General features: G+C 41.9%; 1 protein-coding gene across 3 annotated transcripts in view; it reads right to left on the bottom strand.

Moving 5' to 3' along the window:
• Window positions 1-15745: 15745 nt before the first annotated feature.
• The window catches only part of mpped2a (metallophosphoesterase domain containing 2a), a 65465-nt gene continuing 58326 nt past the window's right edge, over window positions 15746-22884 (bottom strand). For all 3 annotated transcript variants that reach the window (XM_069165624.1, XM_069165626.1, XM_069165625.1), the window contains exons 5-7: window positions 21392-21507; window positions 19375-19488; window positions 15746-17830 (exon numbers count right to left, since the gene is read on the bottom strand). In XM_069165624.1, coding sequence (XP_069021725.1) covers window positions 17712-17830; window positions 19375-19488; window positions 21392-21507 — 349 coding nt within the window. In that variant the 3' untranslated portion in view covers window positions 15746-17711. The remainder of the gene's footprint in view (window positions 17831-19374; window positions 19489-21391; window positions 21508-22884) is intronic.

Below are 22884 nucleotides of genomic sequence, written 5' to 3'. Positions count from 1 at the left end.
TTCTTGGGTTATGGCCACAAACGTGTTTTTTTTTTTTTTTTTTAAAGGCCGCAGCGACCTTTGAACTTTGACCACCGAAATTTGAATCAGCTCACCCTCGAGTCCAACTGAGTGTTTGTTTGCTCAAATAAAATTCCCTCAAGGAGTTCCTGAGATGATGCGTTCATGAGAACGGGATGGACGCGGCGACACCTCGACCTTCGACCTCTGTTGTTTCCATACACCACATCCCTTCGCCTCCGTCTGCCCGACTACTCTGAGAGCCGTCAGTTGGCCCCTTCTGGTCTTTTTAAATCGCAGGTTTTACAACGCAGACGGACACGTCGGGATCAAGCTGCCTTTTTTTTTTTTTTTAGTCTGCATTCGTTCTTCAAGGACACATCCTTTCGAAGTTAAAAATGAGAACGAGCTTTCGGTTTTAAACTGCTCATCCAAAAGGATTATGAGCTCCGCAGCCGCCCTCCGGGGTTTTACGGGTTGTCGCGTAAAAAGCTGACGGATCCTGACAGGGGACAGAAATTTTTTTTTTTTTTTTCGCGCATGCAGATTTGGTGAGATTCTCCAGCGCAATAAGATGTGGCTGTCTGCGCGAGTGTCTCTGCGATTATACTGATGCAGTGGAACAGAGACGCACACACACACACACACACACACACACACACACACACACACACACACACACACACTGCTGCCGACGTTAACTTGGATGTTTTATAGATGGAAATAGGCCAGACAGCGCGCAGAGAGAGAGAGAGAGAGCGAGAGCGAGAGAGGCTGCTCGGTGCAGTAAACGCAGAGTCGGCGGGAGTTCAGCGAAGTATCCGAGTGTCAGACAGATTTGGGCGTCGTTCCTCTCCGCCCGCCGCCGGAGAGCTTCGCGCTGGAAGTGACGGCGAGAACTGCGCCCGTGTCGGGTTTTTCAGTCTGATGTTACTTTACACCGCGGCGGATGCTGACTTCGGTTTTCTTTGACAATCCTCAGGAGGTGAAAATGCAGATTAAAAGAGTCCGTGTCTTACAGGTAGCAGAGCAAATAAACAAAAGCAGCGTCTGGGGTAGAGAGATATACTTTATTGAGCCCGCGAGGGGACATCGTTTCGTTACAGCAGCGTGGAAGAGACGGCAAAAGCAATAAAAAATAAAAACAGAATAGAAATAGAGGTGGTAAAAGTATGAATATAAAAAAGCACAGTATATACAAATGAAATAGAATAAGATAACAAATGTAATTAAATTAAAAACAGTGGTACGGTGGTAATGATGATGTAGGATGGACTGTGTGCCCTCTTCACAAAATAAAGTTTTTACTCATAATAAATCCAACCTTTCTTTTCAGAGAATTTATTTAGTCGTCGTCTTTCTTTAGTTTTCTTTCCTTCTTTTGATGTTTGGTACCCCAGTTTTTGGTGTCTTTTGGTGAAAAGACACGAACCGTGTGTTTAAGACCAAACGCGAAGCCAAGTATTTCTGCGAAGTGGTTACGACAAATTTTAATGCAAAAACGCGAATTCGCCGACATTTCACGAAGGATTCGCGAGTTAAAAAAAAAAAAACACATCGAATTTGAGCGTCCGTACTCGCGCGAGTGACGCGGGGTGAAATGTTTGCGTTTGGTTTGAACGACTGGTAGCACGGCGAACGCTCGTCTGCTCCAGGATCAGCCGTCACTTCGTTCTGCCGGCCGCTTTCAAAGAACCATTTTGAGCCTTTTATCGGGGGGATGAGGGGGGGGGGGGGTTGGTTTCAGGGAGCCTCCACCCTTGTTTTTGTTTCATATATTGTGAGCCTCTTAACTGATTTATTCAGCCAATTTTGATTCAGTCATAACACCAAATTCTTACTTTTAATCCCCTCTTGTGCTGCAGGTTTGAAGCCTTTGGAGGGAAGCTTGTTGTTTCCCGGTCAGAAGAAAGAACTTTAAAATCTCCGGAGTCGGACTCAAAGACAAAATTACTGGTTGCACACGTTAACACGAGGAACTGTTTTTAAAACTGTGGGTTTAAATCAGCGTTATGTGGAAGTCAGCAGACCAAATGTCACTGTAAAATCTTGTCTGAGCAGCCGGCTTCAAAATAATTTAGTGGGTTTTTGTTTGACATGAGAGGAATCAGGACGAGAACTGAAAGCTCAGGCTTCAAAACGGACGAACCAAGAGCAATCCAAATCAAAAGCGGAGCAGAGCTCGGAAATGATAATCCAGATGGTTATCTGGGGCTGTGCTGCAGAAAGAAGAAAAAAAAACACCTCCATGCATCGGTGTCAAAAATCACATTTTCAGGAGATAACGAAGGTCAGATCTGACTCAGATGCAACAAAAAAAAAAAAAAAAACGACTTCAACAGTAACCTCAGACTATCGGGAAGTCTTCTCTACGTCAGGAACAAGAAGCCCAATCGCTTCACTTCCTTCTCCATTTTTATTTTTAACAGCCTCACCCCTCCTTTGTTTCTTCAGGTTAGCTCGCTGAGGCTAATTAGTGAGTTGCATAGCAACAAGAACAATGAGGAACGCTCTTTTCAGCTCTCTGAGCTCCCGTTCGCTCCGTTGCTCGTGAACCTCACAGCTGAGCATTTGTGAATGAGCTGGTAAAAAAAAACAACCCAAAAAACCAACCTCCGGTCTAATCACAGCCATGATGACGGTCATAACAACATCTCCCCTCAACCTGGATGAAATATGTTGCCTGCCTTCGTATAGATCCGTATCACTCCTGGATCCTCTCCATCTAGTTTCCCTGACATCCTGTGTATTGCAGTAATTACTGGGGATGTAATTAGTCAGAGAACAAAGGCAGCTTGACCTTCTGCAGGTTGAGAATAGTTGTGTACATCACACAGAAAGCAGACGCTTCATATTTTCCACCGTCTTGTGGTTTTTTTTTTCTCCTCAAATAAACAAACCAGCTTTGTAATTGGAGACCAAAGAGAGTTTAGATGCCTTCATAATTATTTTTATTTTTTTTAAAAAAGTCTACTATCTTCAGCAGGAAAACCAGGTTGTGTTTTTCGTCTCACCTTCGCTGGTTCCAGAGGTGAGCCGGTGGGTGTATGGGGATCCCTGTTATCTCCCCGGTGCTCACAAAGACAGTAATTACACAAAAGGCCATTCAATTAAAAGAGGCCGTGCACCTACATTGTCACGGAAAAAAAAAAGAGAACCGCAGCTAATTAAATGATTCAACCCTGAACCGAAGGCCAGCCGCGCTGAGACTCAGTCGTCAGCGGAGAGGTGAGGGCCGGCCCTCAGCTGAATACTCCGGTCTGCACCTGAGAGACTCCACGAGCAAAATTAATTCATTAAAAAGGAATTAATAGGTTTTTTTTTGTTTTTTTTTGTCGGGACAGGTTTGCAGCAGCAGGTTTAAAAACACCAACATCAATAACTTAAAAAAAAAGAAAAGGGAGCACACAGTCCTGTCAGGGCTGTTGATAGATTAATTTATTAATCAGAGAAAACAAAAACTAAGGAGGCTCAAAGTTAAAAACAAAAAAAAAAACAGGAACAAACAGGCGGGAAAAGAAACTGACGATCGCATTACAATCGCGACATACTACTACATGAAAAAAAAAAAAAAAGCACCTTGAACTTTGACCCGCCGTCGTGACCCGCGCGACATTTGAAGAAAGAAATACAAAAATAAAAAGGGTGCAATTAGGAAACGATGACCAGATGTCGTCGAACATCCTGGTACTTTTGGCACACTTACGTACATACTAATCCTGCGTTCCAGGATTCATACTACTGTACTATTTAGTACGCCAGAAAAAGATTTAGCATGTCCCAAAACGTAGTATGTTAAACGCAGTATGCCAAAAGTACCAGGATGTTCCTACTACATCCTGGTACTTTTGGCACACCGTGGTTGACGCGGTACGTATTGGGACATACTAACCAGAGAACCGTCGGCCCTGCGTTCCTCATCGCGTACTATTTCCGTGACCCGCTTTGTCGTATCCGTCTCTATACGTTTGTAGTAAAAAGAAACGGGATGCGATTTGGAACGAGTCCTTTTAATGCCTCTTCTTCTTCTTCTTCTTCTTCTTCAGCCTCCTTTTTGTGGGCGGAGCTTCAGCGCCACCAACTGTCTCGGCGGTTCAGTCGACGCGACGCAAAGAATTGTGGGTCAGAAGTAGCACGCCGGCCTGCAGACTGTAAAATACGACCGGATGTAGTAGGAACATCCTGGTACTTTCGGCATACTAAGTTTAACATACTAAGTATGGGGACGTACTCAATCTTTTTCTGTCACACTAAATAGTTTGGTCGTATGGATGTTGGAACGCAGAGCTGAAGAGACGTCACATCGACCGAGCTACTGAACAGTCGGTGGCGCTGATGCTCCGCCCGCAAAACGAAAGAAAGATAAGAAGAGGCATTAAAAGTGGGCGTACTCTTTCCTAACCGCATACTTTGTTTTTTGTTGTTTTTACTTCAAATTTAACGCTTAACTGGGTATTTGAGCCAGATTTCCTAGTTTCCCAAAAAGGAAACCCGTTTTTGGTTTAAACGAAAAGATAAAAAAGTCACATGTATCTTTTAAGACCTGAGTTTTGCAGCATTTAACCTGCAGAGCGAGAAAGAAAGACTCTTAATAATTCAACTAATGAAAGACATCAAATGCCGTCGCGTTCTCTGATCGGACGTTGTTTGTATTTTATTTTTATTTTTTTTTGTTTTAAATCCTCTCCGGGAGAGAAAAGGAGCGCGGCTGGATAAACAACTGTGACGCCGAGGTTATCGTACTCAATTAAGCCGCCGGATCGGAGATAGAAACAGATCTTTTGTCATGCGCGGTCAGAGGGGGACGAGGACGAGGCGGTGTCTCATGTCGAGTGGCTGCTGTTAACTCTCAGGGCAAACACAGTTGACACGGGGTGCCAACTATAACAGCTGTAGTGCGTCTGAGTGAGTCTGGATCCGAGTGTGTGTGTGTGTGAGGTTTACGTCATCGGGGTAAAAGGAAGAAACGCTGGCGCCAACTGAAAGATGAACAGGACAGAAGGAGAAATTCCACAGATTAATAAAAAAATAAAAAAATAAATATGTTTTCGATAGATAATCTAAAACTGTTCCGTCTCACCAGTTTCTCATTTTGTCTGCTGGCAAGAAAAGATGCCAACAATTAGTGTTTGAGTGTGACTGAGCTGCTGCTGTGTGGTTCTCCAGATTATAAGTGGAAATGTTTTGATAGTTTGAATTTAAAAAAAAAAAAAAGACTCTTAAAAGAGTCTTGGAAATCCTTAGAAGTTCGTCACCTTTGTTGTGTATTCTTTATTTTGTGTTTCAACCAAGCGGCGATGTCACCCGTCGGTTTGGAAACTGACATTCGGAAGTTCGAGTTCGAGCATTTCAGCCGTCGCCATCTTGTTGTTTTGGAGGGAGGATTTTCGAGGACACCGTACGGAAACCTGTCAATCAAACAGACACGCCCCCAAAAATAAAATATTTTGAGGTCAAATATTGAATTATTGATGGAATTATTTTCAGATAGGCCGCCAGAAAACTAATAAGAAGGAGCGACTTGAGCGGATGATGCCTAAATGACTCGTGGAAATTGTTTTTATTGACTAGTCTATGGAGGCTTTTTGGAGCCGACCTCTAGTGGCACTCGGTGGCATTGCAGCTTAAGACACTTCCGCAATCGGTCTCCTTTCTCAGACCAGGAAGCCACGAACACTTTTATATCCAGTCTATAGTCTCAACAGGGCTTTGACATTCAGAAACAAAACACCATTTTTGAATCATACATTAGTCTTAAAACTTCTTTCGTTAAACAAACGTAAAACCTACTTTTTTTTTTTTTTTTTGGTGAAGTCACTTTGCCTCTTTTTTTTTCCCTCCTAATGCAAAATGCCTTTAATAATTGAAGAGAAAACACTGGTGCTGATTAAATTTACAGTATCTACAATAGTGGAAGAAGTACTTAAACCCTTCAATACCACAATGTTGAAAGAAAAATAACCTTCCAATAAAAACCTTTCCGAGATAAAAGTACAGGAGTGCAGTGGTACAAATATTATCACCTAAATGTACCTAAAATATAAAAAAGGTAAAGTACCCATTCTGCATAATAATTTCCCCCATAAGGAATATATTATCATCCATACACCAACAAGGTGTGCTCATAATCTTCAGAGACTCATTTTGTCATCACCATGTGGAAAAGACACCAAATGACAAAACGCCCTTTGCAATATTTTATATGGATTTTATTGTTTGAGTAACGACAAGTGGAATCAAACATTTAGTTGTTGTTTTTTTTTTTAAAGCATAAAAGATAGTCAGTAAAATGTGAACCAACTTTTCTTTTCCAGCATTCTGAAGTTTTACAGTTTGTTGAACGACTTTCGAAAGAGTTTATTTAAACAATTTCTTCCTGTTCTTCCTCTTTCTTTCTGTAATGTTATTCCAAAATATTATAACTAAAACCAGACATGATTACATGCAATTGTATTCGACTAAACAGAAACAGATAAATATGACTCTGACTCTGCGGTTTATTCATTGTGAGCATCCAGCTGGCGCTCTGCAGCGGAGCCAGTCTCCTGGTGCAGCCTGAGAAACACTGTTTTTTGTTTTTGTTTGTTTTTTTTTTTTTAAATCAAGTTTTTGCCAAAAAAAAAACCCGCCTCTCTCCCAAGCGCGCCCTCTCGACCCTCCCGGTGCTGCGGTTGGCATCCCCGGAAACCGGCGGCACCCGCCCGGCCAAACGCAGCCATAATGCTCCCCATATGGCAGACAACATCTCCTGCTGAGGGACTCCTTCATTTCTATGAATACACGCAGTGTAATAAAGGGGCTCAATTGAATTAATCAGCTTGAAGACATTAATCAAACATTAATGAAGTATTAACCTCTGCACTGCACTGCTGTTCGCCGCGTCTGCCCGCCTGTTTACATCTCCGCTCGCTTTCGAACCTGCTGCTCTGCTTCTTGGAAAGTGCTTTTTCTCCGAGAGTCGAAGACCTCCTACTTTTTTTTAAAATTTATTTTGTTTTTGACATTTAAGCCGAAGCTGCCGGCAATTCAAAATGACAAACTTTTCTTTCCTTTTCTTTTTTTGAACTTAGAGTTCCCCCTCGGCCTGTGGTTTTGTAGTTTGACAAAAAAAAAGTCTTCGCCGAAGGACTACTTGTCTTTATTCAAAATTTTCATGAATGTTTTCGTAATCCTTTTTCCGACACGCGATGCGGTTGGAGGCCAGAAGGTGGACTGCGAATTAGTTTGGCGTTTTGTGCAGTTGTGCAAGCAATTTATCCTTTTTGTAAGTGTCATCACTCATTGTGTTGAAGTTCAGAGGGGCTTGTTATTGAGGATTGTTAAGTCTGAGGAAACCGGCAGCGGGGAACACATTTTTTTTGTTTACTTTTTGGCTGGACAGTTCTACGAATGAATGTTTGCCAACAAGTGACTGAAGTTAAACCGCTTGTAGTCCAAATGCTGCAACTTCCTGTTTCTGTTTTGAATCAAAAGCTCATCTCATCTTCTGGATCTGCATTTTTAATATGTTGTGAGTTCTTACCACAGATTGGATGTAAAATTGCATGCAACTTCTGGGTCTGAAAAATGAGATCAATGGAAAGTGCATTAAAGTGCAATACCACCGAAGGCCACTAGGGGCTGGCTCGAAAAAAAGGCTCTGGCTCTATAGACTCCCATTCAACTTCTCTCATAAAATACAAAATCAATAAGTCATCATGGTGTCAATCGCTAAATTAATTCCGTCTTATTAGTTTTCTGGCTGTTCATTGAAAATATTCCAATCATTAATTAGAACTTGGACCTCAAAAAGTTTGTAAAGGTGGGCGGGGCTTGGTGTCATCGGGTTCCCTGCTCGTCTAAATATGGTCACTTCTGGCTCCAAAACAGCTGCAGTTCTACCATCTTCAATTACCACAACGAAAAAAAAAAACCAGCATGAAAAACATTTCTTAACTAAAAGTACATGAGTACAGTGGTACAAATATTATCACCTATAACCAACGGGTGATGTCAGTGTTGGTTGCTGCCTGTTTTTTTACAGATGTTACCTTGGGTTTCTCCTGTAAAATATTTTTTTTTTTAGCTCAACAGGACTTTCTGGTAGCATCAAGGTAAAATAAAATCTAGAAATCTTCTTAGTCCCATTCGGGTTGTGGAGGCAGCCCAGACGCTCCTGATGCGCTCCCGGGCCAACAGGGAGACGGTCCGGGGTCGACCGAGAGGGTCTCGTCCCACTTGGCCGTGCCCGGCAGAGCTCGGACGGGAAATCCTAATCACGCCTAAACCACCTGAACTGGCTCCTCTCAGTGCGGAGGAGTCTCCTCCCAGACGGCTGATCTCCTCGGTCTGTTGTGGAGAGAGAGGCCCGCCACACGGCGAAGAAAATTCACTTCAGCCCCTTTTTTTTTTTTTTTTTAATCTGGTTTCATTCTTTCGGTACGCCGTTAAGCTCAGACGTTCCCCCGTCTTCCTGCCCACGTCCTCCAACTCATCCCGGGACTCTTAAGCCGCTCTGGGATCTTGTGTTTTCAGTCATTACTCAGAGTTCATGACCATCGGTGAGGGTACGGATGTAGACCGAACACTAAATAGAGAGCTTTGCCCTCCGGCTCAGTCCAGTGCAGCGACCGCATTACTGCTGCTGCTTCTCAGCCTGATAACACGGAGGAAAAAAAAAAACCCACCGGCATCAAACCATATTTCACCATATTCTTGTTTCCTGCTTATATTTTACAAATACGGATAGAAAATCGTGCCCAATATGTATTATTTAAACTTGTTGTTGGTTATTTTCTGATGGAAGAATTCAGCTCAAGTCAAAAATGATGAAATTCAGTCGCCAAATTTCCACACGAACAATTCGAAGTTCAACATCTTGCCGAGGATCCGCAATCGAGTCTGAATTTAAAATCGGTCAGATATTTGTCAGATCGCGTCAATGACATCCCAGAAAGAGAAGTGCAGTCGAGATCTGACCCTCACACTTTCTGGACTTATAAATAGACACTAATGAGAAAATATACGGTTATAAATTGAGATTTTTAGAGTTCAACTCAAACCTTATGGCCTTGTTTTTTTTTGTTTTTTTTTGCCTTTAGATTTGAGGAAGTATAACACCAGTGAAAAAATGAAAGGATCCTGGACAGGAGAATAAATTAACTTCAGAAACAGTCAACATCAAAGTCATCGGCCAGGAGTCAGGGGACGACCGGAGGCGGATCGAGGAGGATATTTACATCCAACACAACGTATCATAAACACATTATCCTGGAACCGCGTAACAAGCAGCGTCCCATTGGTGGTCATCGCAAGCCGTGCATGCAAACCTCAACGTTTCTCTCAGCGTAATCAACATATTGATTTAATAAAGAGCTGGAAAAAGCAGATACTGATAGACAGAGATTAATAAGGTCATTTAAACTACTTTAAAGGCACTCAAGGGAAAGAAAAAGGGGAAACTTGACTGTTAAGGGAGTCAGTTGTTAAAGTATTTCCCACTTTTTGTGAAGAATCCAGCAGAAAAAGCCGATTGCTTTGAGGTTTCCTGTCACATTTGCATAATTTTAAGTCTGTTCAGGCTGTTGTTTAGGTTAAAAACTCAACCCGTAAAATACTTCTTTTTTTAAAAATTTTTTATATCTAACAATGTCTGTGGAATCTGAATTGAAAACAGGTTTAAAGCTCTTTTGTTATTCAGATCCAATTATCTGCTGCGGAAAAGTCCAAAGTTTTACCAATCAGAAGAAAAAGGATTTTGATTGCCTGTTTGCGTTGCTCCTGATTAGCGAATAATGGGACAAAATTACAATTAAGCAAAGAGGCGCTTCACAAAAACGGAAGCGAGAACAAGAGAAAGCGAGCGAGTCAGGAAAATCAGGAAGGGAGCCGGATTATATACCATCAGACAAATGCAGCTTTTTGTCTCTGCGGTGAGGTAAAGGAACAGCGGGGAGGTGCTAATCATCTCCAGTCACTCGGTCGGATCCACTCGTGATAGTCGCGTATTGTTGCCGGGGTTCGGAGGGTCAGTTCTCCGCCAGTTCAATTAGCTCTCAGGGATTCCTTTAAAAACTCAATCCGGTCTGCAGGGAAAATAATTAACTTGAAAAATAATTAGCCGGTGAACTTTCAATTTAATTTAATCAAGTTTTACATTTAGAACGGGGCTAAATTAAAACTGGACCGACGCCTGCCTGATCTGCGTATCGCTGTGTTTGACATATATGCGTAGTACTTTCATTTTTATGTCCAAAAAAAAATGCTCAATTCTCCTCTATTGTGCTTTTTTTTTTATAATTTTTTTTTTTTTTTTTATCCCGATTACTCATTATCAAATAAAACCCCGAATAATGTAAACCGTGATAATGAAAATATTTAGTCTGAAACGATGTTGAGTAAGACTGCACGGGGGGGTGGGAGGGGGGGGGGAATAAGAAAGATGAGCGTATGGAAAGCATCAGACTCTGATTTAGAGCGTTATTTCATAGCAACTCTGCTCGCGCCAAATGAGCTCCAGATTACAATAATACCACCGGCGGGCAATTAAGTCCACATAAACACAGCGAGCTGAGTGCTGGCACCAGGATAAACCACACACACACACACACACGCACACGCACACGCACACGCACACACACACACGCACACGCAGGTTGATGCTCAGAGTCTGACAGCCTTCACCGTGTCCTGCCCCTGCATCCATCAGCGGCAGATGAAGGCTAACCTGACAAACACCCAATAACAGCAGCAGCTGCCCGGGCGAGGATAATTAATGCAGCCGGCGACTTGGCCGGGCTTTAAACATCCCGGCGCCGAGACCCGAGGTGGGTCGAACCGGCACGGAGAGACCGTCGCCAACGGTAGAGGGCGACGTCGCCGGTCTCTCCGTCACCGACACACGGACGCGAAGGTGACCGTCAGTTAAAAAAAGAAAGAAAGAAAGAAAAGAAAAAAAAAAAAAAAAAGACAGTTGAAAATAGCTGATATTTATTTCTTTTTTGGTGTAAACTCAGAAAACGCCGAGGCCGACGACGTCAGCCGTGACTCCCGAAGGTGCATTTCAGTCGCGAGCGGCGCTTTGATTGACACCTCCGACTCGTTTCATCTCCACGGTAACGACAGACGGAGCTAATGAGCGTCATTACATCCAGCGTAACCCCGTGGTGTTGTTCGGTTATCCGGGAGACTCCGGCGTCCTTCCGTCCATCAGCTTCTTCATATTTGGCACTCTGAGCTGGCCGTAGAAATAATTGCCCGCATACGTATATTTGGCGTGTTTGTTCGCAGCCTGTTCACGCGTTTTTAGGATTTTAGCTTTTTAATGTTTGTTTTGTAATGTTTGAAATTGTTTTGCATTTCAGGATGTTAAAGGTAGCCGCGTGAACAAATTTGATGCCAGCGACAATTTTAATAGTAATTAACAACATCACTTAGCTATTAGTTTGTGTGGCTCACTTCCTGTGTTTTAGAGCATTTCAGCGTCTTTCAGCTAATTGTTTCGGTTTTTACGGATGAAAACTGTTTTGGTAAATGATTTACTTATTTCTCAGCTGTATACATGTCTATTTATGTTTTATATGTCTATTTATGTTTTATATGTCTGTTTATGTTTTATATGTCTGTTTATGTTTTATATGTCTATTTATGTTTTATGTCTATTTATGTTTTATATGTCTGTTTGTTTTATATGTCTATTTATGTTTTATATGTCTGTTTATGTTTTATATGTCTATTTATGTTTTTTATGTCTATTTATGTTTTACATATCTGTTTGTTTTATATGTCTATTTATGTTTTATATGTCTATTTATGTTTTATATGTCTGTTTGTTTTATATGTCTGTTTATGTTTTATATGTCTGTTTGTTTTATATGTCTATTTATGTTTTATATGTCTATTTATGTTTTATATGTCTGTTTGTTTTATATGTCTGTTTATGTTTTATATGTCTATTTATGTTTTATATGTCTATTTATGTTTTACATATCTGTTTGTTTTATATGTCTATTTATGTTTTATATGTCTATTTATGTTTTATATGTCTATTTATGTTTTATATGTCTATTTATGTTTTATATGTCTGTTTATGTTTTATATGTCTATTTATGTTTTACATGTCTGTTTATGTTTTATATGTCTATTTATGTTTTATATGTCTATTTATGTTTTATATGTCTACTCACGTCTGTCTGTTTTGGGTTTTTTTTTTTTGCACGCCGAGAGCGAAGCCACAACCGGAGTCGAATTCCTCGTATGTGTAAACATACCTGGCCGATAAAAGCGGATTCCGTTCAGCTTCTTGGCATCCTGATAATTAGCAATGTTGACATTTACATGTGTGCAGCTGGTATGACAACGGGAAGCCGTTTAGGACGTTAACATTTAGTGTGTGGGGGGGGGGGGTATAGGGCCTATATTAAACAGGAGATGATGACCTGTATGAAGAGATTGCGGCAGACACACAACGTGCGAATCACACGGCGAGAGTTAAAGCGCCGGCATGCATCGACACCCAGAGGAAGAGCCCGGCTCTCCTCCCGCTCATCTGTGGCCTATGTTGATATGATTAGACTGGATTATGGTAATGTGAAAGAGGGAGGGAGGGGAGTAGGGAGGGGGGGGGGGGTCCTGGTGGGTGTGGGGCGATGCTTTGCTCGCTCTCGTTTCGGGGAACGGTTAATTGGTTGGGCTGCTTTGATGTCGCGGCGATGAGAGCGAGAAGGGGGCTGGTGGGAAAAAGCCTGGCAGAAGGCGCCCCCGCGACTCATTTTTTTTTATTTTTGGCCTGCGAGGGATCGGCGCTGGCGAGCGGTGAGGAAAATAAATAAATAAAGGAATGAAACCTGATGAAACCAATGATAAACGGCGGCGGATATTCGAAGAGGAGGGTTTTTATCTCTCTCTCTCCCGCCGAGTGTCGAGTCAGCTCTAAATCTAGTACGTATATTATTTTTCATTTAATAACTGATCGTCAAAATGCCCAGGCGGCTCCTGTTGACGGTGCTGATCCATGCGAGCGGCAACCTGCAGCGACGTCACCCGTCGGTTTGTGAACAGACGTCATGAGTTCGAGTTCAGATTTTGCCCGGCGCCATCTCTGCTAGTTCGGAGCGGTTTGGAGCAGGAAGTGACCATATTTGGACGGGCTGGGGGGGGGGGGGGGGGGGGAGGGAATCATGCGGTGGATCTGACTCCATCTGATTGGAAACCCGGCGATGCTACGTCCCGCCCACCGATAGCTGTAACCTGACTGCACCACAGACCTGTCAATCAAACAGACACGCCCCCAAAAACACAGCTTTTTGAGGGTTATTTTTCTAATGAATGAGGGATTATTTTCAGATGGACGTCCAGAAAACTAATAAGAAGGCGCGACTTCACATAGCAACACTGAAATAACTCTGAGAAATTTGATTGACTGAGAATTTAATGAGAGAAGTTGAATGGGAGTCTATGGAGCCGGAGGCTTTTTGGAGCCGACCTCTAGTGGCGCTCGGTGGTATTGCGGCTTAAAGCGCTTCTGCATCGGCCTCATTTTTCAGAAGCTACGTCCACTTTTATACAGCCTGTGGTTGCATGCCAAAACTTTCATACATGGAAATAAACTGCGGTACGCCACAATAAATCCAACACCTTATCTGTACTTCCAAGATCATTTTAAATAGCTGGCCCTCACAGCTGGAGAGGTCAGCGCACAAAAAGATTAACATTTCGGCTCCAGCGGTTTTTATTTACACACTCGCAGCAGGAAAAATCCACCTCACTCTTATTTACATTTGCGGGGCAAAAGACTTTTAAGTGCGTTGCTCTCTCCGGCTTCATCACAATCAGGGCCAGCAGGTGTGCTGCCTGTGGAGGCACAACACCTGCTGGGATATTATGCCTGCACAGATAAGCATAAATACTTTGTAAATAAGTGTTCAAATAGGAGTCACAAGTAGGCCAAGCTGGTCTGCAGCTGCCGACTACCTGAAGAACAACTTCAATATTTACAGTGCTCGCTCAATAAATTTCACATTCCCTTAAAAAAGAAGACTTCTTTTTTAAATTTTTTTTAACAGAGATCATCTACATGTGATGTGTACAAGGTAGTCCGACTCACCGAACGTCGTCTGAACCTCCCCCCCCACAACAACACAGGAACCAAGAGGAATCGGACCGAGTCAAAGCGTTGCTCCTCCGTTCGAGGGCCCTTAACAGCGATTGGCCAGGAGGCGGTCCGAGGCAACCAATCAGCAGGCAGAGCTGGATCGACAGGTGGAACCCAATCACCTCGCTGACGCCTGAAACGCAAAGAGAGAACAGGAAAAGAGGAAATTTGAGCACTTTGAGCTGCTTTCTGAAGTGCATACTTTTAATTTTTGACTTCTAGTACGTACTGCAGCTTCCTTTACAAAGTACGTACTGTTGCATGTAGTATGCGTACAGTTGGGACGTACTTTTAATGCTTCTTCTTCTTCTGTAGCCGGACATCCTGGTACTTTTAGCACCCTGGGTTTTATATATTACTGTATGTATTAGGACATACTAAATCTTTTTCTGGCATACTAACCAGTAGTCTGGATATTAGAACGCACAGTTGGCGTCAATCTGATTGTTGACAAAGCTGTAATATGTTTGTCTTTTAGTTATCATATTGGTGCGCAGACATTTTTTTATTTCACAGTGCGGCGAATGCAAAAAATGTCGTCCCATGACGGAAGCAGTCGGCTGCTCTGAACTATCCAACGGCGAATCCTGGAGAACTTAAAAAACGTCCATCTTCATGCAAACGGCTCTAAAGCCAGAAGCGACGACTTGAAGTCGAAGAGTCGACGACAACAACCGATGCTGCTTTAATTTGAGAAATAACGCTGCACGTCGGGGATCCAGCGGGTCGGTGCCGCCGGTGTGATACCTGAGCGGGGCTCGAACCCGTGTCTTCATGAAGTCGTTTCCAGCTGGGGGTCTGCGTCTGCCTTGAATAACAATAGGGCTTTCGCACCATTCGGTGCTCGGGCCCTTATATATATAACCTGACTGCACTCCAGGCCTGTCAATCAAATCAGACACGCCCCCAAACATACCACTCTTTGAGATCCAATTACCTATTGTTTTTTTCACTGATCGGAAGAACTAAATTTAGACAGTAACATGTGGAAAAACATTTTTTTTTTTTGGAGGCAGCCCCTACTGGTTCTCAGTGGTATTGCAATTCAAGGCACTGCCACATTGGCTTTACTTTTTAGACCCAAAAGCTTTTTCTTTTAACCAGTTTATGGTCTGGACCGAGCTTCGAACTCCAGGGCTGAAAAATAAGTCCCAAAATCTTCAGTTCAGACTGGCTCCAAAAGCAAAAGACCCTCCAGTTAAAAATAACCTACTTTACAGCATAAATAGACATATTTAGAGACCACAAACGGGTTTTGGTTTCTAGAATCAACGTCAATGTTCACAGGATGAATTTTTTTGGGGTGGTTTTTTTTTACAAGACAGACAAGGATGTAAAACCGCAACTCGACTGGTTGGAAAAGAAAAACGACTGCGAGGCGGTAAGTCTAGTTTCCAAATGATTCGGGCCACCTCAATAAAATGACATTTACAAATTGACCATTTCAATTTCGAAAACTGCATTAAGTTTGAATTTTTGCCCGATCTTCAGACGACTCGATACGTGACTCGGTTGCGACCTCAAAAGTTGGCCCGAAACATTCAGAACTAAAACCTGGACATACTGTCCTGTTCACATTTTCAGATTAAAAAAACCAAGATGGAGTTCCATAAGTAAAAATCTTGCAATTTTATTTGCATATAAAGGCAGCTAAATATATCACAATGAACTGAAAGAGAGAACTAACATTTCCATGAAGAGGGATACAATCGAGAGAAAGAGCGAGAGAGGAACAGAGCACGAAAAGAGCATTTACAGCGGCAAAGTTGAGACGACTGTTGGCAACTTTTTTTTTTTTTTTTTTTTTTTGTGCGAGCAAGATTGCATTTACACACAGTGCAAAAATTAGAAAAAAAAAAAACAGGAAAAAAAAAAAGCAATAAAACACAAATACTATCGGATTTACATTTTAAAAGGACGATTTAACCATGTTTAGGCAGGTGCGTTGCTGCGAACAATCAGCACCTTTTGGATTGTGACCGACACATTTTTTTTTTCCCTCTCTCTCGTCCGAGATGAACGTCTACCTTACGGGGAGAGTCAATACATAAAAACATGAAAGAAAACGTCTGAAGAACATTTGATGGGAGCATTAAAGAAACATGGCAATCGTACAGGTGCATATAGAAAAAAAAAAAAATGCACCAAATTTTCCTTTTTTTCATCAAACACAACTTTTAGTACAGATGTTTTACAACATGAATATATAATATATATATATTTTTTTATACATACATTTTCCAAATTAGATCAGAAATCCATGATGGGATGATACAAAGTGGATTTTTTTTTTTTTTTTTTTCTTTTCAGGCTGTAACTCGATAGCTTTTCCGTCCCTGCGTTAGTCAGGTGTTGTTTTGCGGGGATGATGGGTAATAAATAAGGACTTTTCTCTGAGCTCGCAGAGAGCGGGGCTCTAGCTGAGAACATTAAAGCTAGTTTAAGGCAGCGTCCCTGTCAGCCAATAAGAAAAGAGGAACTGACGAGAAATCAAAAAAAAAAAAAAAAAAAAGACCTAAACACAAAATATCAGATGACACAACGTAAAACAATGGCATCCATTGTCTGGCCAATGCAAACCAGGCATAACGAAATTGTACAAATTCACAAAGCATCATTTATCTTACAGATCTGACCAATATTTATCAAGACCAAGATTGTTTAGCCACAAAAATTCCCTCTGGAAAGGAGAATACCAGCGTCACCCACATCCACAGCTTCACATTCCCTCCAAAATTCAAACCATTCAGACTTTAAAGGCTGTTTTTTTTGTTGTTTTTTTTTAACGCAAACTTGAGAAATTCGGCTAAAAAACAAAAAAAAAGAAGAAAAACGCACCTAAAGATGTGCGTGATGTGACGGTGCTACGATGTGGAAGGCCGGAGAAGGAAATCATCCCTCATTGTTTGGTTTTTCTGTGATTTTGTGATCACAAAAAAAAAAAAAAAAAAAAAGAGTCAGGATCAAAAATAGACACGCCCATTTTCGGCATTCAAAAAGTTCATGTTTGTGAACTAACACGTCACCATTGCGCTCGTTTTGACGTTTTTTTTAAAGGATTATTTCCATCATGGAGTGTAAAAAAAAACAAAAAAAAACGCTCAACTCTGCACAATGAAATCCCCAAATTTCTTCCTGAATTATCTCGCTTGGTGGAAGTTGTTTATTCACATTGAATAACACCAATTAAAACAAAACAAAACAAAAACTTCCTACAGGCCCTGATGTCTGCAACGATGCCGACTGTGTGCAGAAAAAAGAAAAAAAAAAGAACAAGGGAAACCAGGATTGTTGGCACAAGCTTTAAAAAGAAAAATTAAAAAATAAACACCGGTATTCTCCTTTAACGCTCCCACACAGATTCCCCCCCCCCCCAGCGTCCGTCTCCGAAATCTTCTCCGTCTCGACAACAGCTTGGAGAAGATCAAAAGTTTTGCAAAGAAACACTTAGAATATTTTTTTTTTTTTTTTTTTAATTTTTTTTTTTTAAACTTGACATATTTATAGAAAAAGAAGTAGTTTATCCAGCCTGCAACCCCCCCCCCCTCCCCCCTTCCCCCTCCCTCCGGATCCTCTGGTCTCAGGAGCTGGAGGGGTTGGGCAGGTCGAACACGATGGGGGGGTTGGTGGGCTGGAAGCTGACAGTGCACGTCGACGCATTGATGAACGTCGTGTAGCCGTCTGTCATGATCCCGTACCCTGGTGAGAAGGAGGGGGGGGGAGACAGGTGTCAGCAACAGGCAGCATTCAGTTTTTATCAAATCGTTCCCGTTAACCGGTGGTTCTTAAAGTGGTCCGGCTCATCTGATTGGGAGCTTTACGTCCCGCCCACAGGTAGAGGAAACCTGACTGCACCAGAGGCCTGTCAGTCAAACAGACACGCCCCCCCTCCCCCCCCCCCCCCCCCAAAAAAAAAAAAAACCACCGCTTTTTTGAGGCCTAACAATTTCATTCATGATGAGATTATTTTCAGATGGACCGCCAGAAAACGAATAAGAAGGAGCGACTTTAGTGAACGACACCCTAATAATAACTTTGTATTTCGTGAGAGAAGTTGAATGGGAGTCAATGGAGCCTTTTTGGTGTCAACCTCCAGTGGCCATCGGTGGTATTGCGCTTTAAGGCGCTTCCCTTTTTTCAGACCCATTCGATTTGTCTAACTTTTATAAACAGTCTACGGTCAGAATCCACATTTTTTTAACATACGGAAGCGCGTTGCTGGCAAGCCAGAAAAAAAAAAGCATCTGTATCACATTAAAACGGTGAAAAGTTTATTATAAATATCACGTTATTGTAACATACAAACATAACATATATCAATTATCAACTTATAATTGTATAAATGTATATGCTTTAAAATAAATACTCTTTTTTTTTTTTTTTACCCACTCAAATGGCTCCGAGACCCACCTTCGGGCCACGACCCACCAGTTGAGGAACCACTGCCCTTAATCACTGATTGTACGCTCAATTATACTGATTTCATTCACTCAGTTTAGCAATTTACATGCTCGAGTTTATTTTACAGTATTTCCATGAATTCATTATGTTCATTTATCATCTTTAATCGCTCGTATTTTGACGCTAATTATCTACTTACGGGTTTAATACAGTTTAATTTGCATTCAGGGCTGAAATCGGCCGATGAGCCGGAAACATTACGACCACACCTGTAACGCGCAGCAAGAAAAGCTTCCGTTTTGGCCGTAATGATTTGGTTCTCGTCAAAGTTAAAGTTTCTTTGCAGCTGCCTCTTTGTCATAAATCATAATAATAAGTCCTGAATAAATAACGTGGACTACTGTTCAATTTATGTGCCGTATTCAGATACATTCACTGTTACTCATTTCACCTGTGAGTGGTCAGAATATCATTGACGTCTGTGCATGAAATGTACATTTTAGGTGTAAAAAAAAATAAAAAATGTGGGTATTTTTGCTCAGAAAAAGACTGAAGCGATTATTCACTCATCAAAATTTTCTGTCAGTCGATTATATAGCTCTTAACTCATTTGAATAAATTAGGATTACTATAAAAAAAAGGAAAAACCAATGTTTAGCGAGAGGACAGCGAACTTTAGTTCCACAAATTTGGCAAAACCTTCCCCCCCGTGGACTGAAACCAAAACGCATTAAACACACAGAAGTCCTTGTGTAGTATCTTTAGCGATGAAAGATTCCTCTCTCATGCAACCATGGATGATGAAGGAGGATTCATGCGGTCTGGATTTTGTTTCCCTGTACCTTCGTGGATGCCTCCGAAGGCGTGAAGTTTGGGCCGCACCCTCTTCTGGACCGTGTTGAGCAGCTCGACGCATCCGACCCGCTGCAGCTCCTTCGGGACCCAGTCTCGGAAACCTAGAACAAAAAAAAAAAGAGTCACATGATCAACATCGATTTAATTGGTGTAATGGGAACAATAAAACTGATCAAGTACAGAGACCAAAATTGTAATTTATTTTCTAACGGGTCTTATCATTATTCATACGCCAAGCGTCTACTCGTAATTATTTAGGTAGGTGGAGACGGACAGTCTCGTCTCAAGAGTGTTTCGGGATCAATCCGGGGCCGGTCGACATGTGTCTGTGTTTTGGGTGTAACACGAAGAGGTCAAAGGTCAGAGGCCCAAGTCGTAAATCAGTCTTTTTCTGCTTTCTGTAAATATTTCTGTTCCAGAATCTTCTGCGCACGCTTTTGGAAAATGACGATGTATATTTTGTCTGTGGGCTTTTTTTTGGGGCGGGGGGCGTTGTGTGTTTTATCTGCTTTTCCCAAAAATTTTCCTGAACTTGTATTGACAGATTTGTATATTAATAATGGTCATAAATGAAATTTTATTGAAAAACATTCAAATTTGCTTTGTGGATGATCCCGAACAAACAGGTGCACCGAAGTCTTCCACGAACTTCGGGAAAACACTGAAGTGTATTTCTGTCATTAACTTCAAGGTTGTAGAAACCTCCGTTTAAACTGATCAACATATTATTAATGGCATTTGGAGCAACTCGTGTAGTAAAAGAAAAGTACTGGTAAGAAAACCAGCACTGGACGGCCGTGATTTTTGGGCCCCTCAGGCGGCACCGCATCAAAAACAAACATACTCTGCAGTGGAAATCACTGCATGGGCTCAGGAGCACTTCCAAATAACCAATTCTAGATCCACAAATGCAGTTTAAAACTTTACCATGCAAAGAGGAAACCAAATATAAAATATGATCCAGAAACCTCCTCTGGGCCCCCGAGCTCGTTTAAGATGAAAAACTGCCCTGTGGTCGGACAAATAAAAAAAAATTCAAAACTTTTTATGGAAATAAATGGGCGGATTATTAAATATCAACCCCGAATCTTGTCAGATTTGTTTGAGAGAACAATCGTCCGGTTGTACAAAACCCAGTCTTTGTCGTAAATGCTGAGTCAGCTTGTGATTAAAAATGTACGGCTAACAGAAAATCTCTCAAATCTTGAAACGCACGAGGTGAAAGTCTGTCGTTCTTCACAAATAAAAAAAAAATTCACTAAAACCTTGTTTTTCAAAATCCACATTTTCTTTGTATAAATTTGTCGCTCTCCCGAGTTCAGAACAATCTCAACTCTGCAGGTGCGTTAAAACCTCACGACTGTTCATTTACTGCCTTTTCATCTGAATATTACAGTCAGATGAAACCCGTCCTTCATATTTCTTCCACAGTTTGTGCAGCCCTGATTTTTTTTTCTTTCTTCTTTCCATCATGTCTCCTCCAGCTTTGGAGGTCTCTCTCTCTCTCTTTCTCTCTCTCTCTCTCTCCAGTCGTTTGCAGCGTCTGCCGTGAAAATCGAGTTTCCCTGCAATCAAGCGGCTTCGGTGGCCGCTGCAGCAGAAACAGCAGCGGCGGCGGCAAAACCCTCCGTAGGCGAGAGGGAAGGAAATCACTCAATAAAGCCAGATGGAGAGCGCACAGAGGGGGGAAAAAAACAACAACAACAACAACCGGCACCCAAACAACTCGAAGGAAAACTGAACCAGTCTGTAGTAAAAAAAAAAAAAAAACCAAACAATGTGTAGTTTCTTTTTCATGAAGTCAAACACAAATATTGAATCGTGGAAGCGTGTTGAGGTGTTTTACTCCAGAAACGGCGGGATTCAGATTTTTTTTTCTTTTTTAAAACGCCTCCGGTGACTTCACACGGGTTTTCGAATAACGAGGCACAACTTCATTAGACATGGTGATGAGGGAGGGGGGGAAGGGAAGGGAGGGGGCTGTGATTGGTTAATTGGACTCACCGAGCGGAGGTCCGTGGGTCATCAGGATGTCGATGCCTTCGGGGACCAGGTTCCATTTATCCAGCAGAGACTGACCCCGAGGCAGGTTGAACCCCCAGCCATTAAACCACGGAGTCCTGCAGAGATGGAGGGGGGAAGGGAGAGGGGGGGGGGGAATCACATTAACATCAATCAGCGGACCGACTCCTCCGTTATTATGGCATATAAAGCATAAATGATATCAGGAAGCAATATATGTTACATATGCATTTCTGCTCTTTTCTGTTAAAACACGCCATTAATCTATGACTAAAAAAAACCAACCTTGTTTTAAATGCACCATTATCTTAATCCTGCGTCACTTCGTGAATAACTTTAGAGCTTCAACTGGAATCTATAATTTTGTTTTTGCGTTGGAAAATATTCACGGAACAGGTTCAATTTGCACATCGAATTAAAAAGTTGTGCACAAAGGATGGAAGATAAAAAGGCTGCAACGTGTCAGAGAGCTCAAACAAGGTTAAAAAAAACACAAAAAAAACTCAACAAAGCTGCTGCTTCAATGTAAAATGGTTCACGAGAATTGGGACTGGTTTTGAGCTTTTATTGTGAAGCAGCTGCAGGAAGTTGCGTCACACGTAACTCGGGTTCGCGAGGACTCGTCTCACTCGCAGATCGGACTTTATTCCTGTTGAATAATCATCATAATGACGATAAACTTCACTTGTGTAGCAGCTTTCATGCAAGAAACGCAGCTCAAAGTGCTTTGCAGAAGGAAAATGTATCATTTAAATAAAAAAAAAAAAGGTATGAAGGAACGTAAAAACAACGTTAAAATGTCATTTAAAATAGAAAGATTGAATTAAACGCATGACAACGCGTTAATAAATTAGAGTTAAAATACAGAATAAAGTATTTCAAGGACGTGCACGAGAGCTTCAGGTGCAGCGAGTTATAAAACCAAAACAAAGAGGCTGAAAAGCTACGAAGGAAGTGCAGAGTCGGGTGTTCTGATCCCTTTCGTACCATAAACCGTGATTTCATTTGTTCAAAGTGCTTCAAATAAAAGCAGAAGTGAAACAAACGGTGTTTCTACAGTTAACCGTGCAGCACACGCGTGATTAGTTACAACTAATTAGATCTATCGCTTTGGAAACGTTTCAAATTAAGCAAAAACAAAAAACAATTTCATCTTCGAATGCATAAATCTTTCAGCTGTTTCTGAGTTTCTGAAGTAGCGACGAGGACGAGACGACGTGCGACCCGCAGGTCTTCGCGAGCGTAAACGCATCGGACGGCGAGTCGCTCGAAACGAAACCCCCCTCCGCGGTCGCTCAGACTCGTTTACTCGTCAGGAGGGAGCGCTTGGTTCGATGCCCCGGAGCCGGTCGCCTGCAAATTCCAGGAGTCACGGTGGAGATTAATTAATTTCCAGAAAGGCAGAATTAAACGACTGACTGCGCGGCGCCCGGTGGAGGGGAAAGGAAAAAAAAAAAAAAAAGTGCATTTCTTAA

The sequence above is a fragment of the Embiotoca jacksoni genome, unplaced genomic scaffold, assembly GCF_022577435.1.
Source record: "Embiotoca jacksoni isolate LCO1_2020_lvr unplaced genomic scaffold, fEmbJac1.0.p SCAF_35, whole genome shotgun sequence".
Classification (NCBI taxonomy): Eukaryota; Metazoa; Chordata; class Actinopteri; family Embiotocidae; genus Embiotoca; species Embiotoca jacksoni.
This window is presented reverse-complemented; position numbering and strand designations above follow the sequence as displayed.